The sequence below is a fragment of the Astatotilapia calliptera genome, chromosome 23 (assembly GCF_900246225.1).
Source record: "Astatotilapia calliptera chromosome 23, fAstCal1.2, whole genome shotgun sequence".
Classification (NCBI taxonomy): Eukaryota; Metazoa; Chordata; class Actinopteri; order Cichliformes; family Cichlidae; genus Astatotilapia; species Astatotilapia calliptera.
The window spans coordinates 17,525,080-17,548,710 of NC_039323.1; the positions used below are offsets into that span (position 1 = coordinate 17,525,080).

Genomic DNA, 23,631 nt, shown 5'->3' on the forward strand with positions numbered 1-23,631 from the left:
GCAAGTTTAAAACAATGAGGGTGGGGCACGCAGTTGCTGAGCTCCGGTGTAACTGGCCAAGATAGGCCTAAGGGTCCGCTGTTGCTGGCTACTTCAGAAAATATACGAGACCCTGCGCGACTGGTACATCTGCGGAGCTTTTACCTTCTCGAGGAATTACAAAAAGAGCCGATACCGGCCACTTTAAACAATAGGTTGGGCCCTTGTTCGCATGGTACTCTCAACAAATAAGTGATACATCTATCTTTTGTCTTCCTATGGAATCACAACAATTAAATGTTACCCGCGTTGGGCTTTTGCAATCCTGAACAATTTCAAACAATTAACCGGCTGTTGAAAAGATGGAGCGGGTCTGTGCGACTGGTTTTAGAAGTATCACTGCAGCATTTATTTTCTAAAGGGCTGAATGTTAGTTGCAACCATCTGTTGTGTTAAAAACTACTCTGAAACCATGAACCCCCTTACGGAAGAAATTCCCGTTTGATCCGTTTTTAAATAAATAAAATGCTTGCATCACTGCATGCTGTGACATCAGAATCACAAAATGAGTGTGATTAAAACACAATTAGTTTGAAAGAGCGATACTGGCTGCTTTGGGGGAAAAGGTGACATCGTGTGCAACGTGTTTTAGAAGTAGTCCAATAGCGTTAATTTTCTAAAGGGCTGAATGTTATTTGTGACCATTTACTGTGTTAAAAAACTAGCTGGCTCTGTCTCCCTCTTAGTTCAACACTCTGAAATCCCGATTTTTAAATAAAATGATCGCATCAACCTGTGAAAGAAACCCCAGTAGATGCCTAAAAACTAGTTAGATTAAAAACTAGTGGTTTGATTAAATGAAACACTTGTGAACAGGCTGACATTGCCCTTTCAGAAGAAATTCTCATTTGTGCCATTTTTAAAATCGCTGCATGCTGAGACATTGTCAGAATCACAAAATTAGTGTGATTAAAACACTGTTACCAACACTTTTGACTAGATGTAAATAAAAAGCATTCCAGCTTTGTTAATGCACACTGTGAAGCAAAACGGCTTCCACCGATTCCACACAAAAACAAAGAATTGCTCTTAAGAACAGCATAACTGAATGTTGAGACACACCAAAGTGATAAAATAGTTTAATTAAAAACCCTATGGTTTGTTTAAATTAAAACCCAGTTAAAAAAACATAAACTCATATAACCTCTCTTTCTTTTTTTTCTTTTTTTCTTTTTTTTTTGCCTGTCCCGTTTGGCTCTTTTGCCATCAGAATTGTTGTCTAAAGGCAAAGAAAGATGCCCAACGGATTTACTTTACCAAATTGACCATCCCAGCCTTGCCGTAATGGTCCATTTGATTCACCTTTTATTGTTTCTTTTATTTTCACTTACTGAATACGGGACAGACTTGACTGGGGAGAAAGAAGGGGAGAAAGAAAGAGGGAAAGAGAAACAGCTGAGAAGAGGGACGGGGGAGAAGGGCAAAAGACAAAAACCAACAGAACGGGCAGAGAAGAAAAAAATGCATATATCAATCACCTGGGTCACCTGCTGAGAAAGAAAAAAGAAAACAAGCAGAAGAGAACAAGAGCAACAGAACAAACAACATCACAATGATATATGGGAATATGACAGCAAATACCAAATATTAAACATCATTGTGCAGCACATAAGATCAACAGAACACAGTGTGCTTTGAGGTAGGAGCCAAAAAGGGTGTAGTTTGTGGGTGTGATCACCCGTGTGTACACCTGTGAGCATGGACGCGCTTGTTTTTTGTTTTTTAAAAGGTTCCTTCTTGTAATAATCTGCTAGAGGGTGTGGGGGGGCCACAGCCCCGTCCTCCAGGGCATGAAGCAGGTATGGAGGAGATCAAAACTCCAGACATCCAGAGGCCCCCAGAACACGAGAGACCAAGGAAGACCAACAGAGGGGCAGCCGCGCCACTGTCCCAGAAAGAGCTGAGGAGAGTCCCAGATGAGGGCTCACCCAGCAGCTGCGGAGCAGAAGCCAGGGGGAGTTGCAGTGACGCACCCGTGAGCTCCGCCGGCAGTCAGCCACGCCTGAGTGACCGAGCCCCAGGCCGAGAGGCCGGGGGCACCCTACCTCCGAAGTGGCCCGAGCGAGCCCCAGGCTCCAGGCCCCGATAAGCGGCCGCCAAGGAGTGAGCCGGTGTGTACCTGGACGCCCATCCCCGGACACAGAGAACCACCAATGCACCGATGTCTGAGGGGGTCCGCCACTGGCAGGGGAAGTGGTGGTAGGGGGAGATAGGCCTCCAAACCTTGGAGGGCCTGAGATGTCCCCAGAGAGGTGACGCCTGACACCCAACCTGACATATAGACACAGACATACAGACACACACATATACAAACATCCATTCCCACCCTCATGCTCTCATATGCACTTACTCCACACTCAACCAACGTGGAGACAGACATAAAGAGACGCTGTACACACGATCACACTCCCCAAGCGTACTCTACAAACCGGGTCTAGGTACCCTTGCCCCTGGAGGGGGGAACTGCACCCAGACCCAGGTGGTGTTACCCTTTTCCCTGCGGTGGGGGGAGGCAGACCGCCCCGACTCCGCAGCAGCAGGAAGGCCCCACACTCCAGACCGCAGTCGGACGGCCAACTCCTCCTCCTAGCCCCCCCGCTCCAGCAGGTCGCAGAGAATGGGGGTGAGAGGAGACTCCAAACCTCCCTCCACCCGCTCATTGTAGTGTTGATGCATTTGTGTTCTAAGGTGCATTTAAAACCCAGGAGGGCATGGAGCTACCTGCCAGAGAGCAGGAGGTAAGCGCATGGTCCCCCCTGCTAGCCCTCAATGTCTACGTGTATTTAAAATTGAGAGGTGGGCAACGACGCCAGGGGTGGGGTGTACATCCTGATGGTACTTTAGATTCCGTGTATCGTGCCCACCCCCAAGATCCTATATGTATGTGTAATGAGAGTGTAGGTAATGTGAATGTCTAAGTTGTGGGATAAAATTGAGGCAGAGGCAGCCAGAAGGGGACGGGGGGGGGGGGGGTAGCCTCCTCTGCACCCTGGTGACATACCCCTACTCCAAGGTCCTGCATGTGTGGGTGGTTGTGGTGGAGCGGGAAGAGGGAGGCAGCTGGAGATGGGGAGGGAAGGAAGGGAGGGGAAAGTGACCCCTCCCTGATGCCAGCTCCCCCGCTGACCCCAGTAGGCACCCCCATACTCCGCGACCCGCCAGGGAAAGGGGGCCCAGGCCCATCCAGACCGGGGCCCAGTGCAGCAGCGCCTCCCGGCCCCACAGAGCCCGGGACAGTCCTCCCAACCCCACCACAGAGAAAACTGCACCCACCCCACCATCCACTCATCTTCCAGACTACATAAGACAATAAACACCCAGGCTGAGATCTTCCTCCACCTCTCCTGTATCCCCCCCTCCTGCAGAGGGAGCTCCTGAGGAGAGGAAAGCTCCTGCAAGATGTGACAATCTCCCCCACCAGTTGAAGAGCCCCCCAGGTGGCTCGATGCACCGGCGGCACCCTGCTCCAGGGCTGGGCCCCCATGCACCCACCCGCCCACAACCCCGGCAACACACCAACCAGGACCCAAGCCCCCGAGGCCCGGTCCGGGTCCCAGCCCAGAGACGGAGCGCCCCCAGAACCTCACGCCCATCCCGGACCCACCCAGGGGCAGCCAGGCTACCAGGTCAGTAACCCACGTCCGTCAGCACAGACCCTCCCCTAGCCCCGCTGCACGCAGCCGCGAGGAAACAGTCACCTGAGAGCCAACAGAGCCCCTAACCGGACATGACCGCTACCCCGGGTTGAGCCCCCCAAGGAAGATGCCTCCGGGGAACCCCCCGACGCCCTAAGCCTGTCCCTACCCCCACACCAATCACAACAGTGAAGGCGGGACCAAACTATGACCCCCCAGGAGGTTTATTTTTCCAAAGGAATTTGGACATACATGAATCTAGCGATCTGAACCAATCTTGTGGTGGTTTAGTTGGGATCATTGAGAATAAATAATTTATTTTTGGTAAGACCATCATTTTTATAGCGGCAACCCTTCCCATGAGTGATATGGGTAGACATTTCCATCTAGCCAGATCATCTTCTACCTTCTTTAAAAGTGGGATACGGTTTAATTTAGTTAGATCTGCAAGCTTGGGAGAAACATTAATACCTAAATATTTTATATTTCCCGATTGCAGTGGTGTAGAAGAGGAATTATGGAAGGAGCAATTAATCGGTAGGACTGTAGATTTTGACCAGTTAATTGAGTAATCTGATATTCTTGCAAAAGAGTTTATCAATTCAATCACCCCAGAGATATTGGTTTGTGAATTTTGGAGAAAGAGTAACACATCATCCGCATAAAGGCTGATTTTATGTTCCACGTTCTTGCATTTTATGCCCTTAATTACTGAATTCTGTCTAATTGCTGCTGCTAGTGGTTCAATAAAAATTGCAAACAGTGAAGGGGAGAGTGGGCATCCCTGCCTGGTGCCCCTCAAGAGACAGAAGTTGGAGGATGTCTGGTCATTTGTTCTAACACAAGCTGTTGGGGAATTATATAATATTTTTAACCAGTTTATGAAAGAAGATCCAAAACCAAATTTGTGTAAAGTTGCAAATAGAAATTTCCAGTTAACTCTGTCGAATGCTTTTTCTGCGTCTAAAGAGAATATTGTAGTTTCTAGGTTTTTACTGTATGAGTAGTCTATCAAATTAAGTAATCTACGTGTATTTGTTGATGAGTGCCTACCTTTTATGAAACCAGTTTTGTCAGGATGAATTAAGAGGGGGGTTATTTTCTCCAGTCTCTTTGAGAGAGCTTTGCAGATTATTTTAAGGTCTACATTTATAAGGGATATTGGACGATAGCTTGAGGGATATACAGGGTCTTTGCCTGGTTTTAGCAGGAGATTAATGTTTGCAGAATTCATATTTGATGGAAGTCTGCCCTTTTCTTTAATTTCCAGCAACGTTCTGTAGAAAACTGGTGCTAGAATCGACCAGAATTCTTTGTAGAATTCTGCAGGAAAGCCGTCTGGACCTGGAGCCTTATTATTGGGCATACTTATCAGGGCTTCCTGGAGTTCACCTGGTGTCAGTGGTGAATCCAGTGCCATTGCTTGAGTGTCCAATAATTTTGGAAGAGTTATGTTGTCCAAAAACTGATCAATTTCTTTTTTAGATGGGTTTATTTGTGTTGAATACAACGTTTTATAGAAATCCCTGAAAATGTTGTTTATTTGTATCGGTTCATATATTGTGTTCCCAGATGAATCTTGAACAGCACATATAGTTGTTTTTTCTTTATTTATTTTTAGCTGGTTTGCTAGAAATTGACCGGATTTATTACCATGTTCATAATTTTGTAGGCGTAGTCTTTGTACTAAGAATTTTGTTTTTTTTATCAATTATCTCATTTAATTCTAGTTTTGTTTTGCGTATTTTTTTCAATGTTTCCTGATCTTGGTGGGACGCGTAGGCTTCTTCTAGTGATTTGATGTTTTTTTCTAATTCCTGAATATTTTTGTTTTCTTTTTTCTTTTTATGTGATGAGAAAGAAATTATTTTACGTTTTAAACTCATATAACCTCTCTGACACCCTGTGTGTTTCCACACCTGAACGCGCATGCGCACACGCACGAAACCGGTCAAACGGGTTGTCAAACCGGTTTGGTTTGCCGCCATATTGGACTAGTGCCATTGTATTACTACTCATGGACTTTTGATTTTTTATTTATCAGGGCTTTGGATGGAATTTAGAATGTTAACAATGTTTTTATTGATGTTATTTAAGCCTTAAGGTGGTCTCAGAGGCATTTAAGGAGACCACTTTGTGGTCACTTTGCTACTTTTTTAAAGCCTCCTTAATTAGCTCTGCAACAACTACAACCCTAAAACCTGATCAAGAACCTCTGGCAGAGAGTATTTGACATTTTACACATTTTGAAGACCTCTGTGACCTTTCACTCACATTTAGAAAATGTTAAAACTCTGTTACTCTCCTCTGAGGTTAATCTCTTCCTCAGCAGGATGTTTTCTTTCCACTCTGATACTCATCGCTAGTAATGGCTCTCGTTTTTCAGAGTTGCCGTGTTTTTAATATGGAGCTCATCATCACTGTGAGGTCCTGCAGACTTTGCCCTCTCTCACAACTCAGCTTTCACAATTCTTTAATTCACAAAATTAAAGCTCCTGTTGTTCTTGAGAGGAAAAATACTTGTGACAGATAGTTTACCTGCTCTGCAAAACACCTCCATCCTTTTCACATCTGCTGCCTGACGACAGAAATAAAAAGCAGCTGTGATTTCACATTTTCAGGATGTTTCATTGGTTGCTGATGAGCTGTTTAATTTCCTGATTAGCTTTGGTGACAATAAAATGTATCTAAATTTACAAAATCCACCTTTGAGTTTGGATGAAATACCAGAATTATAGCTGGATTCAAGAACATTGAAGGGTGTTAAATCTGAAGCAGTAACATGATTTGTTACAAAGCAATAAAATTTTTCTGATCACAATTATAGGGTTTGCTGAGTCTGATCTGATTTTTGTATTTACTCTAAATTGGACTAAGCCTGTATCTGGTGCACTGTAACTTTTAACTTGCGACTTGATCAAAATGCTAAAGATCCTGGTTAAAAACTATTATTCTGATCAGTCCTGATGAGAAACATTAGAGCATGTTTGATACATTATCTGACTAATATTATGGCTTGCTGTGTAATGCAGCCCATTTCAGAGGTTTGGTTGGTTTTGGTGAGTGAAATTCTTGTGTTTTATGAGTCTGTTGGGCCTCGGTCACACAGGCAAGAGACTGGTAGGTAACAACCCTGGCAACCCTGCGTTTGTGATACCCACTAATGTGTGATCACATTTATGTGAATTAATTTAAGTAATTTCACTTTCAATGTAAGTGATATTTCCATTTGGGAATGCCCTAAATGACTACAGTAATTTTAACAGGTAACTAACTACCCTGGGATATTTGTAGCGGACGCTCCATTTTTGTACCAGTAGGTGGCAGTGTGAGACCATGGTTTGGCCTGTTGTTAGCAGCCTGACGCGAATGCTCTGCGCTGTTTTCTCATAATGGCGGAGTATTCAGGAAACAGCAATCCACGTCTCCCTGTCTGATCATTTCTTTCCTGTTTACAGGTTTGTATCGTGCCCGAAATAGAATATAATAGCAATCGCATTTATTATATACCATAGATTAACCATTACGGTTGGAAAGTGAAAGCGTACAACATTGTGTAGTACAGTAAATTAGACTTTTGTAAATATTTGTTTACGGCTTGAGCAGCATGCTATGGTTAGCATGTTAGTTTGGGTCGCACACCTCCTATGCTCTGTGATGTTAGTGATCGGCTCCCCCGTTATTCTGTATTGTTTTAGTATCTTGTTTTCTGCCATAAAGTGTTTCCGTGAATTCAGTGCACATGTCAAGATGGTGCTGATTACACCATTCTTTCAAACTATTTGAGATTTATAGATTTGTCCTGTTGGAATTCATTTTGAACCAAGTCTTACAAGAAAATTGGTCATGTTTATAACATTGGAATGTGTTAATTCTCTTTAGTCTAGTTGGTAACAGTTGGTAACACATATGGAGAATGTGTGAGCTATGTTAAGAATAAGTAAATACACAGTTGTAATACTGTAAAAGTAATAAAAGGAGTGCATAATTGTGAATTTGAATAAATAATGGTGGAGTATTCAGGAAACGGCAAGCCACGTCTCCCTGTCTGATCATTTCTTTTCTGTTTACAGGACACATATACAGTTGTCTACAGGTGCTGCCACCCGGTATCTGTAACACGTTGCAACAGAAAAATGTTTGTGTATTCCCCAACTGGTTGGCTGGAGGTAAAATTGTTTAGCAAGTGTTATTAGACAAGTTGGTGTTCCATGTAAACTACTGAGAGAAACTCATGAGTAGATCTGTAAAAAAATTAGCATTGCTTCTAGTAAAAAAGATTTAAAATAGAAAATCTAATACCAAAGTAAAATCAGAGACTCAAAACTGTCACGCTGGACTCTAATTTAGGACTCGGGACTGAGAGTACAGCTTTTGATGTATATGACCTCCTCCACCTTGCATGAATGTCAACTTTATATCCAGTAACATGCTACCTAGGAAAACATAAAGTCTCCACAAAATTCAACTTAGGATGCAGTTTATTTGAACAGAAAGACCATTTTTAGTAAAGTCAGTCACAGATATCGCTAATCTGAAAAGTAATGAAGTAAAACAACAAATTAATTTATACATTCCAATATATATTCTTTTTAACTCACAGTGCAGTTAATGTAAGCTAACTTCTCTGCTTTATACTGCATGAACAAAGGCTGTTACAGCAATCTCTACTAGTGACCTCTGAGGCACAATTTCTTCTGGTGGAGTTTCTAATTTTTTCATTTCCTTCAGTCCTTTTGCAACACATCAATTTGGAATTTAACTATCTCACATCTTGAATAAGACTTACTCTGAGTTTCTGGAGCTCTCATTAACATGTTTCTATCAAGAACTCCTGGAAAACTTTAGAAAGTAAAAGAGTTCCTGCAGCTTTTATTCCATGTGAAACGATCGAGTTGTGACCTGTAGTTCTCGGCTAGTTTATGCACAGTTATGTAACTTCTGTCCTTCGTGAGTTTCACAGATCAAAGTTTTGCAAAGTCTCAATAGAGTCCACACGAGTGACCTCATTTCCTGACTTCTCAGCAGGTTCTACTGGTTTCAGAAAACAGGACATTTCACCTCATTTTGGATTTTTTAAGGTCTTGGTTTCATGAACATATAGGGGTCTTGTTACCTTTTTTTTTTTTTTTTTTTCCTTCGCTCCATTTAATGGATAAGGGTACTTTGGGGTTGCTGTATCTGATTGACTCTTTTGGATAGAACATTATTAGGATTTTTTGTTGAACTGTTTATAACCATACATTTTTCAGCACAGCATTTTGGGCAAAAATTTCACTGTGAGTCATATGGCTACCTGATGGCTGGACTAAAATGCTGCACATTTGTACACGCCAACCCTTTTAATAAACAATTATCCATTTTTTGTGCAGAAACCTTTGTTCACCAGTGTTCTTCTTTGTCTAAAATGAAATGTTTGAAAGTTTGGTCAGAAGAAGCACATGAGAATAACTGACTTTTTGATGAAAGTTTTCACTTTAACAATAAAATAAGCCCCTTTTGCTGCTGTAGATGACTAGAGTTTCAAGAAGACATTTTCTGTTTTCAGTCATTTATATCTGGCAATGGGTCTCTGGTTTGCAACCTCACCTTCCATCCAAAACAGCCTTATGGCAATATGTGAAAACGCCATGAAAAGTGAATATGTGTACATGGGCACAAATTGTGTTTTTTTTTCATTACAGTCAGCACAACTTTGAAATTGGGGGAACGTTTTATGTCTACGCTATCCATGTTTCTGAGAGTCTTCTGAGCTGATGGTGCAACAAAGAGAACTTTTTAAAAAATGCCACGTTTTGAATTTTCACCCAATTCATGAACTTTTTTTTAACTTATGTGAGATGATTTACTGCCTACAACCTGCAGCAAATCACAAATTAAGTGTGATTCAGTAATTAAAATAAAGCGTGAAGTTATTCAGTTGAATGTGGAACTCCAAGTGTCCCTCATACACTTCAAGATGTCCAATAGATTAGGTACTTCACAAACTTCAATGTAATTGGATTTTCTATGCAAAAACTGGGAGAAATGAGGAAAGTTAGGAGAGAAACAGAATTAGTAAGAAAATGCATGTCATTGATTGAATTAGAAAAAGCACAAGTAGAAAGCTTACAGTAGAGGTGGGTCACAAAGTAGCTTGCAGCAAATGTAGATGGGCTAAAGCGTCTTAAATAAGATATTCTTTATGAGATTTGCAAAGTAGAAATGGATCTGACAGACTGTCCAGTCCATGGTCTGTCAGAAATGATTTATTATTTATTTGGTCCTAAATCAATAAATATTAGTTTGTCTGTGATAGAATCCACATAAAACACTAAAGATTTCCTGGTAGTCTCCTTGAAAATGATTAAAAGATTATTTTCCTGATCACTAAATGGCTGATTAATTGTATAATTATTCAGTTCTACTTGTTTTCTATTAAATGTGAGCCTGATAAGTACCCTCATTAGTAGCTGAAATGATACTGAGCTCTACAAACCTGCGGATGTCTGTTTCTTTCTTGTGATTTCTGTTGGAAATGTTTCTTTCTTTTTTTTCTTAACCAAATGTAAACTTGAAAAACCTACTTTTGTTTACTAAAGACATATTGAAAACTTGCAGGATGTCAAATGAAAGTGAAAAAGTCTGGAGAGTTGCCATGTTGTTTTGGGGGCTCTGAAATTACAAACTGTAGCAAGTTCAAAATGATTTTACAGTCTCTCACGTTTCGCTGCAAAAATTCTTGTTTTATGAACATGCAACACGTTTGTATGCAGCTACAACTGTGTCTGAAATCCCTCAAAATGCATGCAGCTGCCTTCTCTCACGCTTCTCGCCTTTCCTGCTTAAAACCAGAAAATCTCAATTTCCTGGAGATCGAGGCGAATGCAGTGCTTCTTTTCTCAGATCAAGTCTGGAGCCTGATGCGATGCCATGCGAATAAACAAAAATCACAACAGAGAAGCAGAGTTTGTGATGAAAATGCTCCTTTGTCCTAACAATTCTGAACACTCGTAGGGGAAAAATCCAAAGGATTCAACCAAAGGGCTTCAACCACAAGGTCATTAAAATATTACAAAACAGAGTATCCAATTTACAGAAGCAAAAAATAGCAACATAACTAACAACACAAAATAACTCGATAACAATGCAAAAAAAAGTATTAGATAGTGAAAGGTAAAAACAGAACAAAAACGATAGCAAAAAGCACCAACATGAAAAAAAATGATGAAAAACACAAATAACTAGCCTCACTTATATAAAAAACACATCCACTGGCTTGGTACACAAACCACAGCAGGTCAAGCGCTGTCTTTCTAAACGCAGAAAGCAACATCACAACAAATAAAAACAATGCAATATAACACTTATAAACAAGAAAATATGATGCAGCCCATGTCAATATCAACAAAGCTACATGCATCAACATTCTCAATAACATCTATGACATGAAAAATTGCAAGAGAACATTCAAAGGTTGAAAGTAACAACACAAACGGTAACAAAAAGAAATCAACAAAGAAACTACACAAAGGAATGAAGTGACAGATTGCAAAAAGCAAAACAATGAAAAGCAAATTTATTAAAAAAGCAACAAAATGTAACAGCACAACTTAAAGTTAAAACGTAAATACAGTAAAAGACAACATTGCGAAAAACAGCAACAAGACACGAAACAACAGCAACACAACCACAACAGCCAAGAATCAAAAGCCTCAAATGTCAAAAAGTAACAAGCAAGAAAAATAGCAACATCACGACAAAACACGACAAATGGAAGCAATAAATGATTATAACCCAATGAACAGTAACAACAAATAGAAAAGCAATAAAACAGCTACACAAATACAGGAAAACACTGCAAAACGCAGCAAGCAATAACCAATGAACGGCAACAATGCAAATGATAATAACATGATGAAAGGAACAAATAACAACACAAGAAAAAGGAACAACAAACAGCAAGAATCACTGAACAGCAGTAAACATAACAAAAATCATCATCAACACAGGAAACAGCAACAATCAAAAGCAACAAATAAACAGCAACAAGCAACACAAGGAAAAGTTTATTGTTGCATTTTGGTACCAGACTGATTCAGATTAAAGAAACTGTGCAGCTGTTGACATGTTGACCAACCTCTGCAACATGTCGTGAATGACAAACTCTCCCACGGTTTTTTTCTGTTTCAGCCTCTCTGAACCAGGCATTACCTCACCAACCAGTTGTCCCATTTGTCATTAGTGATCCAGAGAGAGCGTTCATGTCTTACATCACAAGGTGGAATTACAGCAGACCTGACATGGTGCTCTTATTCTGACGAGACTTCCTGCTCTGATTTTTTTCTCTCTTCCTCGTTCATGGTGAACAAACCTCCACTTTTCTGGTCACAGAGTTGAGAAGTCGTCACTATTTTCCCTTCTTTGGTGGTTTCAGAACTGGAAAACTGATGTAATCGGTCACATCACTGCTGGTGTTTCTAACTGGAATTGCGGTTGAATTTGTGACACTGGGGGATGAGGGGGTTTGTGGGTAATATGAGGATGGATGATCTGAGAAGGGGCTAAAAACACAATATGATCCCTTAAAAATGTTCTCGTCCCTCACTTTAATGACTTCAGTGTGGAGTCTGCAGTTGCGTCCAACCAGACCTCAGTCATTTTTCCAAATTTAAAGACGTCTTCTCTTAGGTTCACTTTCTCTAAGACGACCATTGAACCTGTGAAGAACGGCAACACTCAGTACAGTTTTTCGCTCTTGGACTTTTTGCAGTTTCTCTGAATATTGCACAGTTTGACCTTGGGGTGAATTTCTTGTGATATCCATTCGTGTCTGGGAAGTTTGGCAGCTGCCTTGAATGTTTTTGATTTGTAAATTTTTTTTTTCATTGTAGAATGATAGACTTCAGATTCCTTGGAAATAGCCTCATAACCCTTCCCAGACTGATGGGCAACAGTTGCTCCCCTTAATTCATTGCTGATGTATTTTCTCTTTGGCACCGTGTTAACACACACCTGAAGGTTCCAGACCCGCAAACTGAAAAAAACTTCTGCTTTTCATCAAGTGCATTCAAATCAGCATCATGTGGCTGCTACTTACCCTTTAAATTCCCATGGAAACACTGAGGTATAGTTAGTTTTTCACAGGACTGCAAGGTATTTTGAAAAAGTTGTGTTTTTGCATGATAAAAATGATTAAAATTGGCATTTTGACCACTGCTGTGTTATTTTTTCAGAAAAGAAGTAATCACATTTGTAAGAGGGCTTTTAAGTAACGTCAGCATGCTTGGTTATCTTATCTTAGCTCTAATATGTACCTGGAGTAGATATACAGAAACCTTTGGCAAGTTCTGAATTTTACTTGCTTATTTACAGGGAGTGCAGAATTATTAGGCAAGTTGTATTTTTGAGGAATAATTTTATTATTGAACAACAACCATGTTCTCAATGAACCCAAAAAACTCATTAATATCAAAGCTGAATGTTTTTGGAAGTAGTTTTTAGTTTGTTTTTAGTTTTAGCTATTTTAGGGGGATATCTGTGTTTGCAGGTGACTATTACTGTGCATAATTATTAGGCAACTTAACAAAAAACAAATATATACCCATTTCAATAATTTATTTTTACCAGTGAAACCAATATAACATCTCCACATTCACAAATATACATTTCTGACATTCAAAAACAAAACAAAAACAAATCAGCGACCAATATAGCCACCTTTCTTTGCAAGGACACTCAAAAGCCTGCCATCCATGGATTCTGTCAGTGTTTTGATCTGTTCACCATCAACATTGCGTGCAGCAGCAACCACAGCCTCCCAGACACTGTTCAGAGAGGTGTACTGTTTTACCTCCTTGGAAATCTCACATTTGATGATGGACCACAGGTTCTCAATGGGGTTCAGATCAGGTGAACAAGGAGGCCATGTCATTAGTTTTTCTTCTTTTATACCCTTTCTTGCCAGCCACGCTGTGGAGTACTTGGACGCGTGTGATGGAGCATTGTCCTGCATGAAAATCATGTTTTTCTTGAAGGATGCAGACTTCTTCCTGTACCACTGCTTGAAGAAGGTGTCTTCCAGAAACTGGCAGTAGGACTGGGAGTTGAGCTTGACTCCATCCTCAACCCGAAAAGGCCCCACAAGCTCATCTTTGATGATACCAGCCCAAACCAGTACTCCACCTCCACCTTGCTGGCGTCTGAGTCGGACTGGAGCTCTCTGCCCTTTACCAATCCAGCCACGGGCCCATCCATCTGGCCCATCAAGACTCACTCTCATTTCATCAGTCCATAAAACCTTAGAAAAATCAGTCTTGAGATATTTCTTGGCCCAGTCTTGACATTTCAGCTTGTGTGTCTTGTTCAGTGGTGGTCGTCTTTCAGCCTTTCTTACCTTGGCCATGTCTCTGAGTATTGCACACCTTGTGCTTTTGGGCACTCCAGTGATGTTGCAGCTCTGAAATATGGCCAAACTGGTGGCAAGTGGCATCTTGGCAGCTGCACGCTTGACTTTTCTCAGTTCATGGGCAGTTATTTTGCGCCTTGGTTTTTCCACACGCTTCTTGCGACCCTGTTGACTATTTTGAATGAAACGCTTGATTGTTCAATGATCACGCTTCATAAGCATTGCAATTTTGAGACTGCTGCATCCCTCTGCAAGATATCTCACTATTTTTGACTTTTCTGAGCCTGGCAAGTCCTTCTTTTGACCCATTTTGCCAAAGGAAAGGACGTTGCCTAATAATTATGCACACCTGATATAGGGTGTTGATGTCATTAGACCACACCCCTTCTCATTACAGAGATGCACATCACCTAATATGCTTAATTGGTAGTAGGCTTTCGAGCCTATACAGCTTGGAGTAAGACAACATGCCTGAAGAGGATGATGTGGACAAAATACTCATTTGCCTAATAATTCTGCACTCCCTGTAGGTATTGATATAGACTATTGTGTCTTTGAGTATAGTGATCAAACTTAATCACCAGACTGAAATGCTACAGGTTGATAAGGTCATTTCAAGAAGTTGCTTAAGCAGAAAATTAATGTCTAAGATTCTTTAAACTTGTTTGATCATCTTCAAAAGGCAAAAATTTAATCTTGTCTGTGACTAAAGGTGGATTTCAGTGCTTGTGTGAACTGAAATTTTTTAGAACAGATTTTTATTTGTGTTAACATTAAGTGGCGTTTACTCCCTCCTTACAGTCACAGGCGTTTACTTTGATACTCACCAACTTCTAATTTTCAGCTGTAAAGAGGCTGGAGATGAGCAATTGAAGACAGCTGAAGAGAAACACTTCCTTTCCATCCTGTCTGACTCTCTGATTAATCCCTGTGAGCATTTCCCAATTTAAACATAATGGATGTGACTGTTGTTGATATTTTCATCTCTCATCTTCAACGAAACACATTTCCTGTGTCCTGAGTTAGGAAATATGGGTTAAATTTATTATTTTACTTCAACCGATTAGTGATCTTTACAGGATGTACCCTGCCTCTCACTCTATGACAGCTGGGATAGTCTCCAAATCTCGACAACTCTGAATTAGGTATTGATTAATTCAATTAATAGTAGTTAAGAAAATAGAAAAACATAATAAGGTTCTGTTCTAGGTAATAAACTGATAAAGCTTTATGCATGTGGAGGGTAAATAAAGACACTTTTTTTAAAAAGGACTCAAAACTTCTTTATTGTTAAAAATCAATATAGAAACAAATGTATGTAGAAAAACATCAACAGCAATACATTCTTATTTTTCCTTACAAAGCACTCCTCTGTTTTAAATGATCCCTGCTTTATAATAATGGACTTTATAAATGAAGGCGGTCAGGATTGCAGCTGGAAGGTAAAGGCAAAGTACACTGCTTTATTGTCAGGAAACAGCATCTAAGCAGGACTGTGCAACACTATGTGGAAGAATCAGAAAACACCCCGCTAATGCTGTATTATATCACTGCTCTCTACTGTCTCTGCCTCCATCACTCCACCATATATTATTAGTGTGACAGTAGGTAAGTTTGAGGCTGGTGGAAGGACAGGAAGTTAACGGCAGCCTTAAGTATTATAAAGATAGATTAGCAATTTAGTTAATGGCCTGCAAATGGCCTGCATTTGTATAGCGCTTTTTAATAGCCCTAATCTGCGACTTTCATTACTGCACCTCTCAGATACCACAGTCATGTAATCTGTTTCCTGCCAGGGAGAAAATTTATATTACAACACACACTGCAACTAATTGAACGGGTACCTAGTCTGCTAATTTTCAGCACTCTGCTTCTTTTCTTGGCTCTACTAGAGTAGCTTTGCATGATTCACAGTTCAAATAAAAATCGATACTTATATTTGCCCTTCATAAAGCCCTCCTTTTAATGAACCCCTCAGTTCATTAAATGAGTTGTTAAGCATTTCTAACAACTCCATTCCCCCTTCTTTCTTCTGATTGGCCAACATTTGGAAGCCTGTTGACAGAGTTATACTGTCTGGTATTGGTTGTACTGACTACTCAGAGTAGTTTGAAAGCTGAGCTTTTGGCTTAGAATGATTACTTGAACCTCATTCTTTGAAACCTAGAGACTCGAATATTAACATTCAGCATCTTAATGTTATATTCATATGACAGGTAAGACAATGCAGACTAGGTGCCCTTAAAGAAATGCCCATTTGAAGACACGTAGAAGGGCAGATCATGGCACTCCATTACTTTTTCTAACTTAGTTGCCATCTCCGGATGTTGGTTAAGTAAACAGCATGTTTAATGCAGATATTTCTGGATTTGCTAGCCATCAGAACATCATTAGAACATTTCAGCCACATTATAGTTATCTATTACTGTTTTCTTACTAATGTTGTTATTATGATCAGATTTTGTCTCAGACATTTTTGTTGTTCATTGGGTCATTAAATTTGTTTTGATGAAACTTTACATTCGTTAAAAATTGTTAAAAATGGTATCTTTCAATTTTAGTTATTAATGCCTTTCTTATGTGTTGCTAAAAATATCACAAACAATACAACAGGATTCATTTTCATGCATAATTTCCATAAGAAGATATATACAAACCCTTTAAAGACTGAAATGTCTGAGTTCTGAGCCAGATGGCTCATTGTTCCCGCAGCTATCTGATTGTGACAAATAGTGTAAGTAAATAAAACTGGTGTCTGAGGTTTCCTTTGAAGACTGCATACAGGCTGGTTGTCTAGCTACTCAAGGAAACAGATACTCATAGCATTCCTGATCTAGCTATCGCTGCCCCTACTTTAGGCTTTCGTCTCACAGACCTATAGACTGCTTGCTAGGGAAAATATTTTAAGAGTGTTTGCAAGCATGTTGGTATCTTCCATGCTAATCTATAGGTCCTGTAGGCTTTTGGAGCAGCACCTACTTTGTTACCAGGTTCAGCCAGTGACATCCAGCAACCAATCCCCAATATTTTTCCCTAGTAACTGGTGGTTGCCATGTGATGGGTTGCTAGGCCTGCATGACTGGGTCTGTTGTTGAGCTTGAAAAACCACTGGGGCAACTATGGCTCCAATGAGTTAATTTGGTAAAATACAGAAAGAGACTGTATTTAGGGAAATGTTTTATGTGATTAACCAGGCATCAGATGGCAATTAGTTTCCATCTATAAGACCAGTTAACAAGTTAATTTCCCATTTGAATATTTTAACCCTACCTAACTAGAAATAAAATCTTTAAATGTAATCTGGTTATTAAAATGTAAATAATTCTGCTTTTGACTTGCAATCAGGCAGCAATATTAGTTTCCCACCATGCTCTAGCACGAGGAAGGACAAAGAAGAGCATATTATAGTACCATTTGGTTTTCTTTTTCCTTTTGTTTTTTTGGTCATGGTGAGAGAAATGCATCTGCAAAAATGTACTGAAAAAAAAAATACATTCTCTCCATATACATATAAATACATTTCTGCTGTGCAAAATGCAAGTGTAGAAGCCTCTCACCGAAGCTCAGCGTTCAGTCAACACATCCAACGTATTGACATGTAAAGCATGAATTTTAGGCATTTCACCTAAAAATGTAGTTTAAAGCACCAAAACTCAGGCCAGCTTGATATTTTCTTTAAAGGACAATGATAAAAAGCCGCAGCTCTTTCTCCATTAATAGATCAGTTAATGGATGATCAATTAATTGTTTGTCTATTTTCAAGTAAAACATTTGCAGCTTCTTAAATATAAGAATTACATGACAGTAAGCTAAATATGTGTTTCAGAAATTGGATGGGCTATTTTTTACTTTTTTATTTTTGATGACTAATTTGGCTAATCAAAAATAACTGGCAGATTAATTAATTAATAATGAAAATTAATTACAGAACAGCAGATTCACAAAGCTGGATTAGTTACCTACAATGCTAACTTAGTTCCCGAAAAATATCACCGTACTGTATTTTTGGGGCACCTTTCAGAGCAGAAAGTACATTATTTGGTATTTATATTATCAAATACATTATTTACTTTTAATGTTTAAAATAGGTTTCTTATTGCTGATATCCAGTAAATTTATCACTCATGATGCTGTCTATATTCGCTACACTAACTAGTGAAGCATTGGTTAAAGACTGGTGATATGGGTGACTGCCAGTTGCCGATGGATGAATGTGAAGCAGGATGGTATCTTTTAAAACCTCTCACTTGAATTACTTTTTATGGCATTTCTAAAAAAAAAAAAAAAAAAAAAAAAAAAACCTCCTGTGAATTCCCATCTGTGGCCCTCGTGAAGCAATGCAATCAAAGACTTTTTGATAAATAACATCTCACAAGTTATGAAAATAGTAATCCAGGGAGCCAGCTTCCCATTATTTCAACACAAAATAAAATATATCTAGCATGAGTCAGAGAAACGATACCTCTATGAATCTTCATGTTCTAACATCACTTTAGCCTTGCTGCTAGATAAATATTAAAAATGAGGCATGGTTGCTATATCATTTATGATGAATGCTCTCTCCTTACAAAGTCCCTGACAAGTATATCCTGTACATTTTTACAGCACTGAGTAACATGGTTGAGAGAATTCAGAGGCACGGCTTAGCCATCCAAGCTTTGGCAACAAATCCCATCATAGGCCTCTGTGAGGATGACTGTTCGTCTACCATTTGCCAGGAATGGGTGTTCCACACTCATACCATGAGACGTAGTTGACATGAGAATGTCCTCCTATTTCTCCAAAGTGGACAGGTTCTTGACGCAATGCTCTGAAGAAACCTGGACAAAAAAGAACAATACGTGATGAGGAACATATTTTAAATCTGATACATTCAATCTAATTTGTATCAAAGCACCCGATTAAGAGCAGCAGAATTTCCTATTTATTGTAATAAAAATGTACAGACATCTAATACTAAATAAATGATTGTGATTCTAAAGGAAATGGAAAAACTAAAAGATTCTAAAATGTCCTCTCTGGTTTCTGAACTCTTATTCTAGATGGGCATCAAAGACAATGACAATGAAGTGGGTGTCACACTGGATTTAAATATAATGTTTTACATTTGTCTGTTATGTCTCACCCCAACCGGTCACAGCAGATGGCCGCCCCTCCCTGAGCCTGGTTTTTCTGGAGGTTTTTTCCAGTTAAAAGGGAGTTTTTCTTTCCCAATGTTGCCAAAGTGCTATAATTGTTGTTGGGTTTTTCTCTGTATGTATTATTGTAGGGTCTAGCTTACAATAAAAAGGGCCTTGAGGTGACTGTTGTTGTGATTTGGTGCTGTATAAATAAAATTGAATTGAATTGAAATGAGATGTAAGTACAGGTATAACTAATTTCTATTTTTTTAAGACAAATCATGCAGTATACTGGATCTTAATGTCCAAAAAATGCATGCTCACTAAGGAGCTCAGGAAAAATTCAGGAAAACTGAAATAAAGCTTATACCTTGTCTGGATGGGAGCTGGTCAGCTCTGAGCTGTCTGCCCGTTCGCCCATCCAGGAATGAGTCAACGAACTGACAGTGATCCTCACTAAAGCCAGTCTGATCTCCAATATTGTAGAATTTACCTATAAGGGGAAATATAGAGAAACAGATCAGATCTGGGATCAGTTTCCCTGTTAAAGTGGGCAATAAATTCAGCATTTGTACTTACCGTTGAGTGTTTCACTCAGGTAGATCTTGTACCTAAGTGAGTTGCAAAGCTGTACACCAACAAACTTGCGGTACCAGGTCCTCTTCACATACTGTTTGCCATGGCAGTCAGAGTATGAGTCTGTCTTGAAGGGGAACTGAGTCCAGATAGCATCTTTTCCTGTACAGAAAAATAAATATAACTTTCTACCTTTAAACAAAGGCTTTTCTTATAACCATGTGGACATAAGGTGGATGTTAATTTACCTGAAACGTTCTCACTCACTCTGGGGTCCGCTAAGGAAAGAATAACAACAGGGTCTTAACAGCTTATATAAAGAAAGCATAACTGATACTGCACATTGATGCAGGAGTGCCTTCTTATAACGTGAGCAGCAACTTTCATCATCATCTAGATCAGTGAAGCAGAACATTTAATTATTTCTCTGTGTTTGAAATATAGGATATCAATTCACTCGTGCAATGTTTGAAAAAATCAATATCCTGGATGTCAGCATTTAAAAAACAACTAAATCAATGACTTGTTAGTAATTCTATCAGTAAAGTCCAGTTATGGATGACTGCATAACTGATTAATTGTATTTTGTAGGCAATCAGGAGTGAAGTCTCAAGTCTCACATTATGATAAATTTCTAGCAGGAAATTACCTTTATGCAATAGCGATAATTAATTATACATCTGCAATGAGTTGCAATTCCTGCTAAGTGAATTTGAAATGGGCAGAAACAGTAGCTGCCGCTGAGGGTGAACATTAGTCTTAACTGATGAGCGGAAAGTTTGGAGCATTTCTACTTGTTGTTTAAAACATTTGAAGTCACAGAGAGGTCCTGGAGTTTCAGTTTGACTGCAACTGCTTTGGCTTGTGCATTCTCTAAAGACAGGCAGTTGAGCAGGAATGTACCTGACTCTGTGTTGAAGGTAACTGGCTCACTGGGAGGACCTGAGCCCAGCTCATTCCTTGGCTTCACCTTGAACTCGTAACTAAAAAAATGGGGGGAAATATAGCATTACAATAATACATAATCAGGAATAGAGTCATAACTTTTCAAAGATGACACAGCAAACTCAGATGCCACAAAGTACAAGAAAATGTAGAACTTACTTAGGTATGAACTATATTGCAAAATCTTTTTAAGAACTATAATTTATCAAAGTAAAGTAGGAAATAAAATAAAGACATCAGCTCAGCCCAAAACAGTTAAAGTACCAATATATTCTAATACTACATTTCTCTGGATAGACTACCTTTATTTTTTATTGATTATACACTTTTAAGGAATTATTAACAAATTACTTTGAAGCTACTTGTTAATAATGGTGATTTTACTGTAACAAAGGATTTCTCCTTAACCATTTCCTCTAGGTCACTAAAAAAACAATACAACAACTATTGTTTTCTGTTCTTTTATACTGTATCAAAGTTACACAACTGACTGTTAAAACAGGTTTTATAAGCTTGGACAGTCACAAACATCATGCAACCCGTGCATGACAGTGAAAACCATGACCTCTGCTCACAGCTCTTTATTTTTATATGGTTTTACTTGAGTCCAGACTTGCAATTGGCCAGACTTAATTTCTAACCACCTTCCTTCACACCAAATAGCTTTCCCACATCGCGGCTCGTTAAAGCGTCAGCAAGCGTAACAGATGCTCTGCTTATTTTACTGGGCTCAACTAACTTGGGCTGTTTGAACAGCTGAATGAAATGGCTGCAACGCCAACCAGCAGATGTTCAGTCAGATCTGAGTTGCAGAAACACTTAACATCCAGAGATTAATATGTATAAACCTGCTTTATTGTAATGACCTGGTTTGGTTTGGAGTGTTTTCACATTTTTCATGTCTTCTCTTTCTTCTGTGTAGCCGACAAATTGACTGGTTCTCTTGGCTACACGGCAAATCAATCTCATAACATGAAATCATGGTAAATAAATCTGTAGATAACCCTTGATGCTAGGCTGTGAAAATTTGCACATGGTACACAAGGCTGGTCGATTTCCAATCTCAAATTCTACAATTTAGAAATTGACTTTGACTTCAACTTCATGAAAAGTAAAGTTGAAGAAAGAAAACGAATTTAGGTAGAACTTACCTGCTCTCAGGTTTGAGGTTCTCTACGGCAGTGTGAGTCTGGTTTGTAGTCAGGATGGAAACCTGTTCTCCATCTGGGCCTTTAGCAGTGGAGATGACTTCGTACTCTGAGAAGAGGATGACAGAATTAGGACATGACCAACAGAATCGTGATAGAACACAGCTAAAACCACCATAGGAGTGTTATAGGTTAGTCACCAAAGAGTTTCAATTTCATTCAGTTTTTTGTTGGGCTGCTGCAATAAAAATTCAGCTAATAAGTACCAGTGGTTTCATTGTCAGTCTTCTCCCAGTCCAAGATGATGAAAGATGGGCATCCCTCCACTGTCACCACAGTGAGGTTGGAGGGTGGAGTCTTTGGTGGTGATGTCACATTTGTCTCACTGGGTTCATCTTCGGGAAAGTAGTTGAGGGAAGAGGTAATAGAGCAAGGCTCATCTGGTTTCTTTCCAGTTTTGTAGATGACATGAGGTGCTGTAGAAAGAGAACATGAATGTAAAGCATAAGTATCACTGGGCTTTGAGGTTCACTTTGTATATGTAATTGGAGCTGGAACAAAAAATGCTTGTTTTGATGTCTGTATCGCTATATGGTAAAACCCAATGTCCTGCTAAAGTGACCATTTCAGCTTACCTACGTAACGTTTTTTGCCCATGGCGTCAATCTCAGAGGATGGCTGTGATTTAAAAAGATCTGACTCCTCCCATGACTCCTGTCGAGGTGCTGAAAGAAGAAACACAACACAAATTGTCTAATTTCAAGAATAAACCTTCTGGAACAAAATGACCTTCCTTCTATGTGCAACATTTTTTGTAAACAAAGCAAAATATTACAAGAAGGTATGTCTACTTCTTGTAAGCTGGTTTGTGATATTTTGTGCATATTGTGCATGTCCATGAAAATATTTTTTTCTTTGTTTTGTTTTTGTGGGTTTCTTTTGGGAGTGAGTATATAGTTAAAAAATATTATATTTTCCAAAAGCTTTATTCAAAGAAAGCAGTGACTGACATGAAAACTTTTAAAGTGCCCAGCAAGGCCCCATTTGGCAGCATATTGTAAATAGACTTCATGTTCAATCATTGGTCACATGCATTTGGTTAAACTAGCAAAACATTTCAAAATAAGCAGGAGAAAATTGTCTTAAATTGCAGTTTGCATGTGGTAAACTGGACGAAACTGGGCTGATGACTACTACTTGATTGCCAAGTGGAAATCTTTGTACCAGTAGTAGTTGGTGTTGCAGTTGTGGTCTGTTTCCGTTCTTGTTTGATCGGCTTGGCGGTCACTGCTGGTACTTTGGGTTTCAGGACAGGCAGTTTATCATTCTGTTTGAAGTTGTTAACTTTGTCTGATGGAAAATATGTAAACAAAAACAGTTCAACCTTCAGAAAACTATAAATGTCGCAGTTAAACAAGGGTGTAGACAAAGTTCATTGTTTTTCTTATTGAGTTCCTACCCGTTTCTCCAGGTTTTCCAACCAAATTTGGCTTCTTGTTGATCTGTATTGCTGGACGAGCAGGAGATCCTGAAAGAAACAAAAACATTATCTTGTTACAACCACCTTATCAGCCTTTATTTTACTGTCCTGATCTAAACCATCTCTGCACTTGTGACTTTTTGTATTAAAGGGTCTCTTTCATGTACAGTCATTTCAAATTTATTTTACTACTATTCATATAAAGTGCTGCAATAATTTTCTAAAGTATTACATGATGGGAATGTCTCTGTTTTAGATCAGATTCAGGCCTGTTCTGTAGTCTGTGGACAGTATTGCTTTA

The 23,631-nt window shown here is 39.4% G+C and overlaps 1 protein-coding gene across 9 annotated transcripts in view; it reads right to left on the bottom strand.

The window, feature by feature from the left end:
* Window positions 1–15,324: 15,324 nt before the first annotated feature.
* Window positions 15,325–23,631, bottom strand: part of LOC113015669 (target of Nesh-SH3-like) — a 46,312-nt gene continuing 38,005 nt past the window's right edge. For all 9 annotated transcript variants that reach the window (XM_026157769.1, XM_026157770.1, XM_026157771.1 and 6 more), the window contains 10 exons: window positions 23,310–23,378; window positions 23,075–23,200; window positions 22,486–22,575; window positions 22,117–22,326; window positions 21,854–21,959; window positions 20,661–20,740; window positions 20,006–20,035; window positions 19,761–19,919; window positions 19,552–19,674; window positions 15,325–18,881 (listed from right to left, as the gene is read on the bottom strand). In XM_026157769.1, coding sequence (XP_026013554.1) covers window positions 18,766–18,881; window positions 19,552–19,674; window positions 19,761–19,919; window positions 20,006–20,035; window positions 20,661–20,740; window positions 21,854–21,959; window positions 22,117–22,326; window positions 22,486–22,575; window positions 23,075–23,200; window positions 23,310–23,378 — 1,109 coding nt within the window. In that variant the 3' untranslated portion in view covers window positions 15,325–18,765. The remainder of the gene's footprint in view (window positions 18,882–19,551; window positions 19,675–19,760; window positions 19,920–20,005; window positions 20,036–20,660; window positions 20,741–21,853; window positions 21,960–22,116; window positions 22,327–22,485; window positions 22,576–23,074; window positions 23,201–23,309; window positions 23,379–23,631) is intronic.